The sequence below is a fragment of the Phaenicophaeus curvirostris genome, chromosome 1 (assembly GCF_032191515.1).
Source record: "Phaenicophaeus curvirostris isolate KB17595 chromosome 1, BPBGC_Pcur_1.0, whole genome shotgun sequence".
Taxonomy (NCBI): Eukaryota; Metazoa; Chordata; class Aves; order Cuculiformes; family Cuculidae; genus Phaenicophaeus; species Phaenicophaeus curvirostris.
This window is the reverse complement of record NC_091392.1, coordinates 120,779,417-120,798,378: the sequence shown is the minus strand read 5'-3', so window position 1 is coordinate 120,798,378 and position 18,962 is coordinate 120,779,417. Positions and strand designations below refer to the sequence as shown.

Sequence of the window (18,962 nt, the reverse complement as noted above, 5' to 3'; positions counted from 1 at the left end):
CAGAGCAAGGACAAAGGAATGACAAAGACAGGAGCCCTCATTCGGGGTTTGCTAGTTTTAACAGATTTTTAAAGAACAGACCTCCAGTGAACATTAGGAGTGCAGCTGACTTTTATGCTTTGCTAACATGTGTCTCCTCAAAGGAAAAACAATAAAAACAAACTTGGGTTTAGAATCAAAATACTTATTTCAAATGCTTGAAATATACATAAGTAACACAAGCAGTAGTAATTCCTACACTGAAAAAAAAATCATTAAAATTAATACCAGATACAACGTTCTTATTCATCTGATTCAATATAGACACTATAATTTGAATTTCAGTTGGTTTCAGACTAGGATAAAACTTCAATATAGTAAAATAAAATAGCCAGAGGTATTAGAAGATAATTTTTAGAAGTGCTAATGCTATTTTTAAAAAAAAAAAAGTGTAGAGAAAAGAACCAATTATATTCTTACCATACCATTCAGATTGCCATTACTATGCCATGTATGTATTTATAACAGTATGAAATACAATATTTTAAACAGAAACATTCTCCCTCCCATTGCAGAAATATAAGGGTCTAAACCAAGTCCAAGATGGACTTCTGATGTCAAATCAAGTGAACCTTTGCCACTGCATCAGAATGCCCAGTTGTTCTACTAAATGCATGAATGCTACAAAGCATTCTGGTGCTTTTCTTCTATGACTGATTGAAATATAGGTGTTGAACCAGTATTTTATGTTAAAGAAACAGGAATGGCAAAACACTTCTGTTCCACTGCAGCCTAGGTCATGATGGGAACTGGTGCAAACAATCTGCATGCTCTTTTGAAAGAGTGTTAAAGGAATGGGTTTTATTCTGAACACCCTCACATACTCAGGTCCAAATGATGTCTCCTATCTTTTGTCAGTGTTTTCCTTGCTTCCTCTTGGGTTTTTGAATTTTTCCTTGTTTCCATTATGACCGTCTTCGTGCTTATCAGAAGGTAACTTGCCAGTCAGGAGGAGACCATTAAATAATATTTCTATTATGGTTGGAATACAAGGCTGCTTCACCAAGAGTGTTACAGCTATGCCAAAGGTTAATATGCTAGTTTTTTCCTGGCCTGTACTCTTCTGAGTGAGTTCACTGTGTAGCAAGGTACATATACAGACAGCACCTGAGAAACTGAAGGTAGCCTGGTAGTATTTTATGTTGCCAGCTACATATTCCAGCTCTAAAAATGCTAGGAATTAAATAAAAGCAGAAATCAGCATGTTCCACTGGCAGAAAGTCCCTCCTGTAGCATAGCACAACGGTGATCCAAGCGACTGGCAATTTGCAACAGATGACACTAGTGGGAAAAAGACCTTCTCCTAACAGATATCTTGCAATATTTCCTTAATTGAGGCTTCTTCAAGTCAGCTTGGAATAAAGCAATGTTTTCACTAAGTACAAAATTATTATCGGCATCATGGAATTTGACTATAACGTGGACAGGCTTTACAGTGTAGTAAGCAGAACTAGATGGGCAAATACTTAGTATGCTTGAATAAAAAAGCAGAGCACAATCAGTGTGATATCATCCATATCAATGCAGTTAGAATATTTTGGAAAGTGTACACCAAGATCCTACAACAGCCTTCTACAATTTAGAAGTCTTACATACACTGCCTATGCCTACACAAATCAGTGCTCTTTTTCAGATGAATAATGGTTGAACTACAGGACTACTGGACTACCTCCTGGACTGCTCCACAGGTTCTGCTTACAGTGAATTTACTCCCCAGGGATGTGGCAGATTGCTCTATGCTGGACATTTTTAAGGCTCAGCTTGACAAGGTGCTGGGCCATCTCATTTAAACTAAATATCACCTAAAATGGTTGGACCCTTGAGGCCCCTTCTAACCTGGTATTCTATAATTCTACGAAGTTTGGATTCTACCATAATTTCTACTAGACTAAACAGAGGTATCTAAATGCAGGAGTCTACAAAGGAAACAGAATTTAAACTGCCATTGTAATTAACTGAGATCTTCGGTGGAATTCCTTTGATAAGCCCTGCTCAGACTTCCTAGGAATCTTAGATATCCTTACATGGAGCTTATGGAAATCTGTATCATGCTGGACTCCAACATACAACCACGTAGGATACCCCGCAACACTTAAATGACACTAGATGCATTTGTTTATGCAACTGAGCCATGCACCTCATGAAAGCAATTGATGGAGCTAAGAGAAACATTTCACCCCAAAGAAGACACCCACTGTTTTTAAACTGAACAGCTTCTTGGACTGACCACACTTTGACTACACTTGCAGCTTGGCATGGGTGTCTCTGGCTGTCACCTTATCTATTCAACTCCACTTATCATTTGGAACGATAACTCTGTTAGCACAGTTTTTTTTACTGTCACTTTCACTTGTGAATTTAGAGACATGTTTTGGAGAGTTTTTACCTATAGTAGTGAACAAAAGATGAAAATATCATATTACAGATAGGCTTTTCACTTTAAAAGATGAATCATCTGGCTATTAAAAACAATCTCTGAAGAATCTGAGGCTACTAGTTAAATCAAATTTATATATAAACATATGTATTATACATATATACACACACACACATAAAATCTACATTATTCTCTTTCATTATGCTTTAGAAGGTTTTTTCTTATTCCACTTTAAATTCCCAGTTCATAAAAAGATAATGCTTCAGGAATAACTTCATTAGTTTCACTTCCAAAGTTTAGAAACAGAGATGCTTACTCGGCCAAGGTCACTCAGAGAAAGTCAATGGTAGTAAAGAACATACAAGTAAAATATTTGAAATGTTTTTCATTTAAGCCTGGGATTCCAGTTTCTTCAAGGACAAGCTGGTACTATGAAAAAACCTTAAACATTTTGTACCTCTAGTGTCATAAATCTGTATTGCAAACCAGAAGTCTGCAAAACGTGACCTTGCAGGCTTAACAGATTTGGTGCAACTGTTTTGTTCGCTTTAATTTTTGCATGCATTTACATTGGTTTCCCTGTGAACCTAGACCTTCATAACAAGAACATTCTTAGAGATAAATCTGATGTATCAAGCTTCAGGGGACGAGTGACCTTACTCATGGTTTTGGTGAAAAAATTGCCTCAGTGGGTATAACTCAGATGGTATAAATGTATTCTGCTAAAATGGCTGCAGATGGCTTTTCTTCAGGGAGATTAATACAGAATAAAGACATTTCTTTCTTGAATGCTCTATAAAAATGCGGTCTTGCCTCTAGAGAAAAGAGGAGGAAAAATTCACTGTTTCATACTGTTGTCTCACCTGGTGTCATGCTCTGTCTGAAAGAGTCTCACTAAAGGCTGCAGACATGTCTCATAGCAGACTTTGCTTAAATGACAACTGGGAATTGTGTTTTTCTATATTGCCATAACTGTTTCATTGTGGATCCCTCTTGCATACTTTATGGAAACTCAGCTTTGGCAGCCGGGCTGTTCATAATTAGCATTTCAGAAGGGAAAGCTTATGGTACCTTTCCAAGCCTCCTCAAGAAGTCCAAATATTTTATGTTTGCCACCATCATCTTATGTTTCTAGGGAAGAAAATCTCAAAACCACTGATGAAACAAATGTTGTTAAAGATCTTTTAAAAATCTGGTGAAAACTCAGTGATGAAATCAGTAACTATTAATACTATGTGTACCATAAGGAAATTTGGTTTAGTGTTTGATAGGAACGGTTGGACTCGATGATCCGGTGGGTCTCTTCCAACCTCGTTATTCTGTGATTCTGTGATTCTGTGAAATTGAGAGTTCTGGGAAGCTCTACTTTACGGAAAAGGTATTTCTGTTTCTAGTTGCACTGGAAACTGTTAGAAATTCATAGAGAAGATTATTAAAGAGAGGTGAGGGTGACGGAGTTAGATACATCCTTTTTCCTTGGCACTGTTCTGCCAAGCAGCCATAAAACAGCAATTGCTTAGCAGTATTTTTAATAATTTAAAGAACAGATTTCTCCCATTACCTGTCCAGCACATTATCTTCAGATGCCCAAAAGCATTCTGTGGCTCTCTTACATGCCTATAATACAACTGAATGGAATACATACCCAGTAGGATTTGCACTGTGGTAGAAGACTCCTAACAGATGGGTATCGGGTCTAAGGAGGTTGGTCAATGGGTCACAGTACATAATGCTGTCATATGGGATTGAATCAATGCTCCCTTTGTAGAGCACAGACAGCAACAGGTAGAGGAATCTTATCGTCCACTAGCTATCATTCTGCTCCCCAAATTACTACTGCACATCAATGTCACTCCTGAATTTTCCATGCTGGGAAAATGTGCTATGTTAACATTTTACTACAATAGCATTTAAAATAACAAAATTAACCATGATTTTACATACAGATGAGAGGGAAAAAATACATATAAATAGCTCTATTTACCACTTGTGACCTGGAGATATATGGATTGGTAGGCACGTAACATATTGTTGATACTGATCTTGTCATGATGTCAAGTTATCTGATGTGAAGTGACTGGAAATACTGCCCGACAAAACTCTTAGTAAAGCTAAGATATATACCGTGTAGTTTCTTATGTTAAGAGCGACAGTTACAGCTTAACATCTTAAAAACCACATAGTGTTAGCCATTTGTCATCAGGAATTTGAACTGGGCTTTCATTTTGCAGCTATTAATGTAGAAAAGTTATTAGCTCAGCTACTCTAAACCTTAGAGAAGTGTCTTTCACTTCAATGATAACTAAAGAAAGAGCTGTCCAGTTTGATGACTCGACAAAATTCAAAGACAAAAGTGCTTAAATGAAAGTACTTGAATGAAAGATTTAAAAGCTTATTCTTTTAATTACAAGGTAGTCAACAAGCCAAACTAGGCTTTCCTTATATGATGTCATGGAGACAAACAGAAGAGCATCCTCAAAGTAAAGAAGCTTTTCCTCATGTTAAGGTGGAACTTCTTGTGTTTCAGTTTGTACCTGTTGCACCGAACATGTTATGTATGAGTTTCCGTGGCTACACGTCAAGCAAAAACCAAACTTTAAAGATACTTATGTCTTCTTTTAAATATGATGGGAGAAGATGTTTCAAAGTAGTAAATGACCACATGGTGACACAATGTTTGCCTTGAATATGTGATGAATAATTACCACAGCAGTACTTGTGATACTACAGTTGCACCCTCCAACAGCATGATGTCATTCTGAGAAAAATAGAATAAAATGGGGAATACACACCTGTAAATAATATAGTTAGAAACTTACTGAGCAGATTCCTTTTTCATTGTTGCGCTCCCAAGTATTTTTCTGCCAGGACTTTACTACACATTATATTGTATTTACTAAAAGCAAAATACAAGGACCTGCAAGTTTAGATGTGTGCACTTTTGTCACAGGCTGGCAGTGCATGTGCATTAAGGCACTCGATCTGATCATGCATATTAATCAAGACTTCAGGTGTCATTTGGAGACAGTATACTGGCATTTATTACACAGTAGTGAACAGCCCTTGTTTCGCTTAAGGATATTTTATTTTGATTTTTGACTTTTAAAGATCATTTCAGTTGGCTTTGGTGTAACTATTCTGTGGCTTGCCAGTTTGCTGCTGTAGGTGTACTTGGAGAAATATATAAAACTATATGAACTACATTTCAGAAAAGACAGATTTTGACTATTCACTACAAACCCAATCTAAACAGAGTTATCTAAAGGGCTCTCTTTCTCTGGCAATTCAGAACTTATTTATTTATTTATTTATTTATTCCCCAAGATAAATCAACATCTGAAATAGCTTCATGTACTACGGCTTTCATAGACAAAACTGCTATCTTTTCTCTTGGAGAGAAAATAAATAACATCAGTTTCCAAGGTGAAAAGGAAAAAAAAACCTCTACAAAGATAGAAAGAATCTTTAAGGTGTTTTATGAAGAATCACAAAAGAAGTTGAAGGCTATTTGCATAAAGTATAATCTCTTATAAGCTATTTTACATAGTAACATAAATACTCTTTAATATTCATTCATTTGGAAATAGCATACCAAAATAACTCCTGGGTACTTAAGCAAAACACGTGAAATATAATGAGCAAATTCAAATCAGAATATGTTGATGTTATCTCAAAAACTCAGTGCGTCTCTGGAAGATATTATGCCGCATACTAAATAAATTCTTAGTGCTAGCAGACACAGAGAAAAACTAGCTTGGGAGTATTAGCCCACACTTGGATGCTATTTGTGCATTTTTTCCAAATTCCTACAGAAAAGGTTTTAGTGTCTGGAGTTTGTCATGCAGCTCCCACGTATTCACAACTGAATGACGGCAGTCCCTACTTTCTGCTTTTATCGTGCTACGTAGCTTAGAGTACTGCACGTCTCCAAAATCCTGTGCTTTTCATTGAAATCCTCCCTTAATTATCTTGATTATTACTCAGTGCATAGATAGAAATATGCACAAAAGCAAATTTTCACCAATAACACCACAGAAGACAGAATGATTCTTCAAGATTTTCTGTTCCCCACACATTCCTGAAAAGGATGCACCATGAGTCACTGCCAAAATCTCCACAGCCTACAAGGCTGGGTCTCAGAGAAGATCCCCAGTTTCAAAATACTCTAATGTAAAAGTGGGATTTTTTTGTACAACTCTCAATAATCTTTAAACCCATTCTCATTTTGTACAGGTACATTTTTCAAGGCACACCCAACGTAGTAACACAAGTCCCATCAGCTTTCCCATGCAATTGTTCTCCACTTGTGAAAGTTCTACCACAGCTTCTGGAAGGCGGGCTTCAAAACACAGCTTAACTTCTTTCTGTACTTTGGATACAGGACTTCTTCAGGTTTGCTTTGTTCTGTTTCTCCTCAGAGTTGACAAGGAAGTTCTTGGTAAAGCTGATTAATTCTGCAGCAGTTTTGCTGCTGTGTTTCTAATTATGAGAGTCGTTTTGTGCCCTGGTTAGATGCTGGATAGCATGAGAGTATTTTAAACTTCCTGTAAGAAAACCAGTCTCTGCCAGGATGGCTTACAATGCTAAACTCATATTAGACTGGTGACTGTTGTTGAGTTTGCAGTTGAACAGCACAGCACGGTGTCTGGTATTATCACTGGTACTCATGGAGTTGGAAACATTACTCTTCAATAGTACCATTATCTATATCCTTACAGGTATAGGTGCAGACGAAGGCTGTGTGTACTATAAAATCCTGCTTAGAACTACTTTTTGTTTAGCACGCTTTCACTTTCTTAATATGAAACCACAAATACTTCCCCTTTCACACAAACCACAAATGCAGCTCTGTGTGAAAGGTGGTGTATATATGAGAAACTATAAAGCTCGAAAGCAATGATGTTGAATCTGGGACATTCTAGCAGACTACCCTGCAGCCTGCGTCAGACAGAAAGAGCAGAGTCATGTTTGATTTTTCAATGCTGGGATATTTACGAAAGCCAAAATGGTAAATATCTTTACACTTGACATTTCAGGGCCCTGATAATAGTTTCATAACTAAGTGGATTTTTGATATAATAGTATTAATAGTTGTTTGAATTATTATAGCATGAAGTTGCCAAAGAAGCAATGGGCACTATCACAAATCCTTAAAAAAGACAAAGCTTAACTGTACCTGCTATTTCTCTTTGCAACAGAAAATAAAGCCTCTGTAGCTCTCAGCAGTACAATTTTCTGACGCCAAAGCTACCTCTCCAAAATCCTTTCAATATGCAAAGGAAGTCTCTTCTCTCTCCATTAAAGCATATGAAAAAGCGTATAAAAAAATTACAACTCAGACTTCAGATCACAAACACACTCAGATCTTAACTGAGCACAAAACTGTACACTTGCCATTTATGCAAGTAAATACTTGCTCAGTTGGTCACAAAATGCCACAGTATTAAACACTGTCATGTATTTGAATTGCACATTTAGAAATGAATTGAGAATTTGCCCTTTTGCATTTACATTGCCCTTCTTTTCCCTTTTCTACAGACCTGACAACATTCTTTTGTCTGAAGATCCTGTTATTTCTGCATTTGATTCTGCTTCCCATAACAGTCATTATGAAATTAAAGACAATACACACAAGTTCAGGTTCCTATATCTAGCCTATATGTACTAAGAAAAAACTCAGTATGCATTAAAATAGATGCTCTGCCTTTAATCACTCTCATTTGTTCTACAGTATTTAATGGCACTTTGTCAAATGACTAGATTTACACCACAAGTTAAATTAATAAAAATTAAAAAACCCTCCTATTCTGAGAAGTAAGATCTAGAAGGTAGTGTGATCTTTGAAGAAAGTAAGCTAAAATCAATCTTAAAAGATGCTGAAGTTAAGAAAAAAATATGGAAAACCACCTAAAAGTAATAGAAACAAAAACTATATGTCCTTTTCTGAATGATTCCTAAAGGCCCCATCCTAAAGAATAACCATGTATCTATCCAGATAAAACACTGGGATAAAAAATAGTGAAGGAAACACAGATATTTTTTGTAGCTTGGAGTTTTGTTACTCAGCATCAATTATGGGAAGAGAAGTATCTTAATAAATAGTTTGATATTTTCAGATACTATGGAAAAAATTACCTGCTGAAATTCTGCAGGCATAAAAGAAGAGTTGTGCTGCAGCATCTTCAGCTGTAATCTAAAGCACACTCATCTCTGACAGGAGATCTAAAGCAAGGGCAGATTTGCAGCCTGTCCCCCCAAAACTGGATATGTGCTTATAAATCATGTGTGCTATAAAACGCAGTATGTGCATATGGAACTCTGTGGCATTGTTATGTGAGAGTGTGCAGGGGGATTAAAACTTCTGAGGTTAGCTGCAGAAGGGTGCTTACAAATTTGCAGGTGCTTACTAACATTTTATGAATGTCTAGTGTTGCTGTTACCTGCTGTATTGCCACACTTAATCTTGAATGCGTAATTGGTTGATTGCTGGTTAACTTTTATTAATAACTGTGAGGCTCAACAAGGCCAAGTCCAAGGTCCTACACCTGGGTCAGGGCAATCCCCATTTTCAGTACGCGATGGGGGATGCTGTGATTGAGAGTTGCCCTGCAGAGAAGGACTTGGGGAGTGCTGGTTGATGAGAAGCTCGACATGAGCCAGCAATGTGGCTTGCAGCCCAGAAGGCCAAATGTATCCTGGGCTGCATCAAAAGAAGCGTGGCCAGCAGGTCGAGGGGAGTGATTCTGCCCCTCTATTCCTCTCTTGTGAGACATCATCTGGAGTACCGTGTCCAGTTCTGGAATCCTCAATGTAAGAAAGATATGGAGCTGTTGGAACGGGTCCAGAGGAAGGCTAAAAGGATGATCAGAGGGCTGGAGCACCTTCCCAATGAGGACAGGCTGAGAGAGTTGGGGTTGTTAAGCCTGCAGAAGGCTCTGAGGAGATCTTATAGCGACCTTCCAGTACCTGAGAGGAGCCTATAAGAAAGCCGGAGAGGAGCTATTGATAAAGGCTTGTGGTGATAGGACAACGGGGACTGGATATAAACTGGAGAAGGGCAGATTTAGACTAGACATTAGGAAGAACTTCTTCACCATGAGAGTGGTGAGACACTGGCACAGGTTACAGGGGCAGCCCAGGGAAGCTGCGGCTGCCCCATCCCTGGAGGTGTTCAAGGCCAGGTTGGATGGGGCCTTGGGCAGCCTGATCTAGTGGGAGATGTCCCTGCCCATGGCAGGGGAGTTGGAACTAGATGATCTTTAAGGTCCCTTCCAACCCTAATTATTCTATGACTCCATGATTCTATGAATTTTCATTCAAATTAAACCACATAGCTTAACGGTTTTTCCATATGACAATCATAAGGGACTAAAAGATGATGAAGGAATAAATTATCTTTTTTCCAATACAAGAATATAGAGACATCAAATGAAAGTACCACAGATTCAAGACAAAAAAAGGAGTTACTTCTTAAAACAATGTGTAAATAATCTAAGAATTGTTTGCCAAAACATATAGTGGATGCTAAATGGGTTAAAATCTAATTGAAAGAAATTCATGGAAGAAAAATGGCTATTAAATACAATAAACATCTTCTGAACCACAGATTATTGAATATACTGAATATATTTGACATACTGGATGATTACACAGAAGAAGTAACACTACACGTTTCCTCTGTGTTTGTATAATGTTAGGGTTTTTTTTTTTAGCCAGGCATTCACCAGTTGCCATTGGCAGAAAAAAATATTGGACTAGACAGACGTTTGTTCTGAGCATTTGTCTGTTATTTTGTCTCTCTATTGCAGAAGTTTTTTTCTATACTGAAAACTAGTTCAGAAGCACTTCTGCCATGTTGCTTAAGTAATGCACATCAATCCTTTTGTATCCCATAATAAATACCAAGGACATACTGAATTTCCACAAAACCACAAGCACCAAACTTCATAAACCAGTATGAGTCAAACTAAATAAAATTCCACTCATTATGCTAATGGAGTTCCAAAGTCCCCCCCAAAGCCCAGAAACATTGGCACAGTGTACAATTCGTGTAATGATTCTGTGGAAAACCCCTAGAAGTGCTGCAGTAATGCTCTGCTTTTCCCCTGCCACAGGAATGATCCCCAACAGAATATAAAATCAATTCTCAATGCAATGATTTTTTTATCCAGACAAAACAAAGAAGAGAAGATGCCCATAACTTGGCTTCCTTTACTCTCCTGGGAAGCCTTATGCTGTCAGGGCATGTTAAGAGAAGAACAACAAATGGTCCCCATTTGCCTAGAGATTTAGATTAAAAGCTGCAGCCAAACAGTAAATGAAGAGCCATTCCTACATGGAATTGGAAATAATTTACTTCAAATTGCTCTTAATTCCCACTGCTCCCCCACCCCCTGCAAATATTTTTCATAAGAAAGAGCAGATTTTTCTCACAGCACAGTTCTCTTCTAAAGCTGAATTTTAGAATCACAAATAAGTAGAAGTCATAGCCAAGAAACAAAGTTTTAGGCCTAGAAAAATACTTTTCAGTATTGCTCCAAGCATAATCACAGTAACATCCTAATCTTTCCTATGATAACATAGCTTAACTCCACTTAGTTTCAAAAGTAAATATTTTCACAGCAGTTCAGTGATAATGTAACACTTCTGCTAAATAACTGGGAACTCCATTGTTAGAGAGACCTGTTTTCTTGGAAGTGCATTTAACTGTTAAAATATTCTACTCTATCAGAATATGAAAATACCTACCCTCTTCCAAAGACTTACGCATGCTGATGTCAAGACAACATATTCCAGAAAATCCCAAAGCTTGAAACAAATTTCACAGGGACTAAATACAGTCACTGGACTAACTTTTTGTTATAGTTAGGACATACAGCCTGTGGCTGAAAGTGACCTTACCTTCAAATGTGGCATACGAAGGTGCGACTGAGGTAAGAAGGATCGAACTGGACTAGAATCTACTGGGAAACTACTAGTCTACCACAGCTTTTTTAGAAAATAAATTCTGGAGACATTGTGTCAAAGATAGTTTAATGCCAGTATCTTACAAAACAACATTAAAAATGTTTCATAATTTCAACATAAGTATTTATTCCATTAACATGTTTATTGAATGACATTTATTAATTTTGATTCCTTCTTCTGCTGTCCTCATTCTCAAATAGGGTGTAAATAACTAGTTTTCTAGAGAATGTCAATACTGAGATCTGTTTAAAATAACTTCAGAGACCACCCACAGTATTTAAGTAATAAAGCAATATGACGAGTTCCTATCCCTTCTTTTGCCACTTTGACCACTGATAGTTGAAACAGTATCTTACAAAGTCACAAAACCAATTTGCATTATTTGTATGTGAACTTTAAGGAAGCTCTAGAAGTATTAACGTACTTTGCTTTTCCAAAAATAATTCAGACTTTGATGGTGTTTTCTCTACTATTCCATCTATCTTCTTTGTTTATTACATCATCAACTTTTTGGAGACCATAGATATGATTTTTTGGAGGGAAAAACACATCTCCTCCAATGAGGGGAAGCTTAGGCTCTGATCCTGAAAACATACGTATAATTCACTCTGCAACAAAGTGTAATTCCCATCTTTGAGAGCTTTATAGTTAGATGACTACTGTAATTTAGTCTTTGGTAGGCAGATATTGAATCTTCTGTTTATTGCACAGTATACATAAACAAATAATGTTTTACAGGTGTGTATTTTCAAATTCTTGATTATGTCTAATCACCACATGTGATAATAAAAAGTCAGCCCTAACCAGATGTAATCTGACTCTAATGTAAACTACATCAGATTCTGAGACTTGCATTTGTCTTTTTACATACGATTGTGTGCTGACATCAAAATAAGAAGTCAACATTAAGGCCTTCAAAAAAGCCCTGGCTACCATTTACCCAAGCCTGTATTTCCATTTGTCTGCCATCTACCAAACTATGTAAATTTGGCAACTTGTCCTTTCCTTAATTTGTGCTGTGTACTCAAAATTTTACCACTATATGAACAGAACGAAATTAGAGGGAATCAATACCAAAATTTAAAAATATGTATCTTTGATAATTTACTGACACTCCTTTCATTCAAGGCACATGATCAAGTAAGCCTTCCTGCAACTAAACCTGACGCATTACCTTAAAAAATCTGATTAAAAGGCAAAGAAGATTACACTGATACAATGTATAATTCATAGTGTCAGTATTACATTAGAATTTAATTAAGAGACAAACACATTTTGCCTCCTCAGCAGTTTTTTTTTTGTCATATGTGATAAAGATGATTGTGTAAATAACTCTATCAACAATATATATGGTTTCTCTTATAAAAGCTTCTCAAATCTAAACATTTTCTTCAGTGCTTTTCAAGAAATTGGCACTTAAAAAGTATTGCATAATAACATATTTTGACTACATTTAAAAATTTTTTAAGTCATAAAAATCAATCTGCCATAATCCCTAAGTTTCCTGAATAGGCATAAAATGCATCTCCAGTAGTCTATGCTACTTTAATGTTAAATAATGAGGTAGCACATTGTTCCAAAATTGTTCTGAATTATGTAAACGACTTGCTACATGCTGCTTGGACTTAATTTTCTGTTTAGAGCTGTTTGGTAAAGCAGTACTTTCTGTCTTCTCTGGCTTCTTGGTTTTGCTTTTCTTTTGTGGAAGCTTATTACTATCATTTTTTCTTTTACCTTTTTCCTCTTCCTCTTCTACTTCTTCCTCTCTCTTATCCTCTTCGTTCTCCTCTCCCACATCCCCTTCCTCCTCTCCTCCCTCTCCCTCTCCCTCTCCCTCTCCCTCTCCCTCTCCCTCTCCCTCTCCCTCTCCCTCTCCCTCTCCCTCTCCCTCCTCCTCTCCCTCTCCCTCCTCCTCTCCCTCTCCCTCCTCTCCCTCTCCCTCCTCCTCTGCTTCTTCTTCTCTCTCTCCCTTCTCCTCTTTTTCTTCTTCCTCTTCCTCTTCCTCTTCCTCCTCTTCCTCTCCCTCTCCCTCTCCCTCTCCCTCTCCCTCTCCCTCTCCCTCTCCTTCTTCTTCTTCTTCCTCCTCTCCCTCTCTCTCTTCCTCTTCTCCCTCTTCCTCTCCCTCTTCTCCCTCTTCCTCTCCCTCTTCTTCTTCAACTCTCTGTTCTCCCTCTTCTTCTTCCTCCTCTTCTCCTGCCTGCTCTACCTCTTCATCTTCTCCTTCTTCTTCCTCTTCCTCTTCTTCATTTTCCCACTCCTCTTCTTCCATGTTTTCATCTTCTTCCCCCTCCTCCTCTTCTGCTTCTGCCTCTGCTCCTTCCTCCTCTTCCTCCTCATTTTCTCTTTTCTCTTCAACTTCATCCTTCCCCTCTTCTCCTTCTTCCACTTCATCCTCTTCTACTTTCTTAGTTCTCCTATTTGCATCTTCCTCTTCCTGTTCTTCTCCAGATACCTCTTCTTCATCCCTCCCTGCCAATGACTGTTCTAACTCCTCCTCTTCTCCCTCATCTTTTACATTCTCATTTTCTTTGTTCTTGTCATTTTCCTCTTCATTGTCTCCTTCCTCTTCTTCATCCCTCCCTGCCAACGATTGCTCTAACTCCTCCTCTTCACTCTCTTTGTCTTTTTCATTCTCCTTCTCTTTGTTTTCATTTTCATGTTCATGTTCTCTTTCTTCTGCATCTACTTCTTTTTCTTTCTCCTCTCTATCTTCACCTTCTTCCTCACTCTCACCTCCTTCCTCACTTTTAACCTGTTCCTCCTTTTCTTTTTCAATGCATTCCTCTTTTGCATACTCCTCCTCCTCCTCCACACCCTCATCTCCCTCACTCAGCATTTCTTCTTCCTCCACCAACTGGTCTTCCTCGTCTCCTTGCTCTTTGCCTTCTTCCTGATTAATCTCTTCAATCTTCTCTGCATCCTCATTCTCACTGTCTCTTTCAGCCTCTGATTCCTCACTTTCATTTTCTTCCTTATTATCTTTTTCCTCTTCGTCTTCATCTCTTTCTATTGAAACTTCATCTCTATCTTTTTTCACTTCACTCTCTTCTTCATCCCCTAGTTCACCTGCACTGTCAACTCTTTCATCTAGTATTTCTTTTTCACTTCCATCCTTTTCACTGCCTTCACTCTCCTGCTCTTGATTACATTCCTCCTCATTCTCAATTTCTAACTGCCTTTCTTCATCAGGTTTAGCTTCAGCGTTTGTTTCTTCCTCATTCAGGCTTTTTATATCAATCTCTTCTACACATTCTTTCTCATTGTTTGTAGCCTGCATCTCCTCAATCTCACTGTCTTCTTTTTCTAAGTCCGAATCTTTCACAGTTTCTACTGTTTTCATTGCCTTCTGGATCTCTCTGTCTTCAAAGAAATCTTTCTCTCTGCTTTTAAGTATGTATTTTGCAGCCTCGTTACTACTTTCCTCAGTTGAAGATGATGACATAGTTACAGCTATTTGTTTCAAAAATTGATCCTTTTTTTTAAACCTTCTCTTCTCATCACTATTTTCTTCTCCTCTGGTGCATGTTCTTTCACAATTATCGGACTTTTCAACAACATCCTTTATTTTTTTTTTACTTTCTACTTCTTCTTGACTTACTTGCTTTTTAACAGGATTGTATTTTTGTACAGTTAATGAATCAGTCTGAGGCAGATCCCTGGATGCAGAAGGAAGTACCTCTATTTTAAGGGATTGCTTAGATGTAACAGGCTTTGACTTTTTATTGGAAGAACTTGTTTTTTCAGTCAGAATTTCTTTTTCAATGGGAATATTACAAGTTACTTCCTCTCTGACAAATTCAGGTTTTTCCTTACATTCTTTTTCCCTTTTCACTAATCTGCATTTGCCCCTAGTAATTTGTTGAACACTACTTTTCAAAGTTCTTACACTTTGGGCATGCTCAAATTTACCTTTCATTGTATTTTTTCTGGCCATAGGTTTCCCTACCAAGGCACTGCTTTTTTCTAAATCTTGTCTTGGTGATTCTGAAAGTGAACATTGCTTTTGTAAAGAGCTAGAGTCTAATTTTGAGCCCTCCTTCATGAAATCAGAATCCTTGTTATTCAGCCCACCCTTACCATCTCTTTTCAGTTTCACATTTTTATTGTTCTTCTATTCCACATGAGAAGCAGAAAATTAAAAAGAAAGAAGGAAAGCATTAAGACAAATGACAGCAAAAGAGATAGGTTATAAAATCATCTGAACAAGAAAATAAACAATTTACGTGAGAGGACTAAAGCATAGCACAAAAGGTAGAGTATTTCATGTGAAATGATTTTACAAGCACACATATTAGAAGAATACAATATTCTGTTGATGGTAAATGTACTACTATGCCTTTTTCACTATCCAGGCACTCACAGTGAATGCAACAAGAACCATGCAGCCAGTATCATGCGCCATAAGCTAAAGCCATGCAATATGTGAGGCTATGCAAACAGAAGGAAAGCACTACAGTTCTTATACCTTCCTCCACCTTTCTCTTTGTGAAATCTTCTGATGCACTGATTGTTACGTTTTTTCTATTAAGTCTGAAAATCTCTTGTTTTTCTGCTTTAAATTTTACAGTTATTTAACAAATTCTGCAGAATAATCTTTTCAAATATAAAATAAAATTATAATGACATATACCAAAATGCTGAAATGCTGGTATCACTAGTAATGAAATAGAAACATCTAATAATACAAATATATTTTAATTTCATAATTCAAACTGGTCTTATTGCTCCTTTAAATATACTCCATGGTGAATTTCTGTTAATAAAATCTTTCCCTGCACTGTGTCCTAGAAGTCAGTTAAAATATTTTAATATCAACAAACAATTAGAAATGTATGTTATCAGCATAAGTTACAAAATGTATATGATAGTCTCTTGTTCCTTAAACTGGTAAAGTGTTATACACTCTCATCTCAAACTATGCTGGATATGTGGAGTTCTATGTGCTCCCTATGACTTTTGTCAAGCCTCTTAGAATTTTAGCTCGTGGATATTCAGAAAATTAGCAAGAGGAGGCCTATAATATTTGCCTTGCTTTTTTAAAAACTCAAACCAATAAAATACAAGAATTACAGATCTTTTAAACATCAGTATAAGTATATATTGATATATAAAATTAGTTATAGTACCTTTTGTTTTTGGAGTGGTGATAATTTTAAGGACTGGTCACTGGGATTCAATTTCATTGCATGTGTCTGCAAAGAATAAGATCTCAATTAAAAAAATAAACATAGCTAACAGGGAAAGCAGCATCAAAGCCCAGTACTACTAAACAGAGCTATTATAAGTTACATGAACATTTTAGTACTATTGCATAGTTAGGTTGAGACAAATCTGTATGATCGCTTAACTTACCTATTTCACTTCCATTCCCTTATTTACTCCTTATAAAGACAGAGAATGGTAATTAGCTTAGCTATCAATATCTAAACTGTCTGTAGAGACTGAAAGCTATATGCCCTCTCTTACAGCTCGCAAGCACATTTTAGATCCACCTTCCACTCACTGTGAAGTTGTGGCTAGAAATATAACATCTTACTCCCTTATCATCAAAACCTTCAGCTTAACATCCAGTTTGATACAACAGCCTTGAAAGAACATGTTCAAAGAAATGTTATACAGCAGAAATTTTCAGTGGATTCTAATTCCTTCATCTCTTCTGCACAAAGCCAAAAAAGAAAAAGCAAGGCAAAGTAGAATACTACTAGGTGGATAAGTGTAGTGAGGTTTTGGTCATCCCTTCCCATACACTCCAAATGCCAAGATAACGTTCTCTGCTGTTGTTAACTGCTAATGGTTTAACCACTATATTCCTTTTGAACACAGTCAGCATGGAGAGTTCTGGTTTCTGACTCTCAAAAATTTGTATTAACAATATGATATTAAAGGCTTTTCCCCTTCTCGTCACACTTGTCAATAAGATGTAGGTTGCCTCAGTTTAGAAAAACTGAAACAACAATACTGCAACAGATTATTTTCTTTAAGATTCCAGAACAGCAATAATTTTTCTTTGTGTCTTGACAAGTTTGACAGACTCTTTTCAAATTTACTGCTTCATTCTAAAAAAAAATTTAAAACTGACTCACGTTGTGTACAAAAATGAAAAGAAGGGACATAAGGCATATAAAGTAAGCTCTCTGCTTCATTTCTTGCTATTATCTCTCTTGGAAATTATCAAGAAGAGGAAGGTTAAAAATAAAGATCACCATGGGGTATCCAGCATCCTTTTCCTTTCCTTTATGATATCTGAGGCATGGGGAGGGGCTGCACTACTTGGACTATTTCAATCTCATATTACAGCATTACTTAGCAAATGAAAACAAACTTTAGCACTGGGTGATGATGATACGAAGTGCATGCTCATCTAACAGTATGTTCTGCACTTCTGGGCGCCACATACGAGATTCTGGGCTAGCCAGGAATTCTGTACTAGAACTTGAAACATGACTTAGCTGCTTCATTCTTCCCTTGCACAAAAATGATTGGATCACAGAATTACTAGTGAGCTATATTACCATATTTAGGATGTCAGTTGTATCTCCAAGGTTTCTGCCGTTATTTTCATTATCTGAATCTTCTTCCTCAGAGTTTTCACTGAGTTCATCTTTTTGATGATTCTTTCCTTCAAGGTGAAATAGGGGAAGTAAAAAAATAGCAATAGGAAGCAAACAGAGCACCCAAGTTTTGTAAAATAGAGATTATCTCTGTCTTACTGACACAGGACTGAAGTCCTAAGATTCCTTATTCCCCTAACCTAATACACAGCAGAAACACTTCCACCTCCTTTTCATCAGTACATTAACATTGGAAGGTAGCTCAGCAACCTGGCCATGATAGATCTCTGACTATTTTTGCAGTCTTTCAAAGCATAAATACTACGTGGGACAAAGCTTCTTTTAGATAATCTCTTTAATAATAGTGCACGAATTAGACTAAATTAGCTGCAGTCAAGAGTGCGAGTCTAACTCAAATGCAGCATCATAAAACTGTACCTACATAATTTTCAGGTTCATCAGGTATATGACCAGTTTGATATGATATATGACAAAAGACTCTAAAGGCAAATCAAATTTCACTGCATTGCTTTCCTGGAACCAGAAATGCTAAGGGACATGGTGGTGACTTTACAAATAATCATCTTAATTACAACTGAATTAAGTACTTTCAAATCAGATTCGACTGTCCAATAAATCTGAGCTAACTTTTACACAGAAGCATGGTGTTCTGAACTTCCCAGCACTGCTCTTCCCAGGAAACCAGACATACCCAGGAACCCAGATGGAGTCCAGAACTGCTCTAGAGAACCTGAGCAGAAGTCCAACACTGTATCAGTATCACTGTTATCCAAGCCTTTACAAGACTATAAAGTTTCTTGCAGGCCTTTCTGTGTCTTTAAGACTGTCCCTAATAAATTATTTTCTTTAATTATTTTTCTCTCTCTCTTTTTTTTTTTTTTTTTGTGAAAATGGAGAAATCAGTTACTCATCTTACAGTATTCTTGTCCTATTTGTACAGGTTTGAGGAACCACAAGTTTCTTTCATTCAACACTCCTCTAAATCTATAAGCATGTTTCCAAACATG

At 37.1% G+C, this 18,962-nt stretch overlaps 1 protein-coding gene across 3 annotated transcripts in view; it reads right to left on the bottom strand.

The window, feature by feature from the left end:
* Nucleotides 1-10,745: 10,745 nt before the first annotated feature.
* RPGR (retinitis pigmentosa GTPase regulator) overlaps nucleotides 10,746-18,962 on the bottom strand; it is a 46,196-nt gene continuing 37,979 nt past the window's right edge. For 2 of the 3 annotated variants that reach the window (XM_069873222.1, XM_069873230.1), the window contains 3 exons: nucleotides 17,896-18,002; nucleotides 16,510-16,575; nucleotides 10,749-15,494 (listed from right to left, as the gene is read on the bottom strand). In XM_069873222.1, coding sequence (XP_069729323.1) covers nucleotides 12,924-15,494; nucleotides 16,510-16,575; nucleotides 17,896-18,002 — 2,744 coding nt within the window. In that variant the 3' untranslated portion in view covers nucleotides 10,749-12,923. Of the gene's footprint in view, nucleotides 15,495-16,509; nucleotides 16,576-17,895; nucleotides 18,003-18,962 lie in introns of all 3 variants that reach the window. The other variant, XM_069873238.1, reaches the window with a different exon arrangement.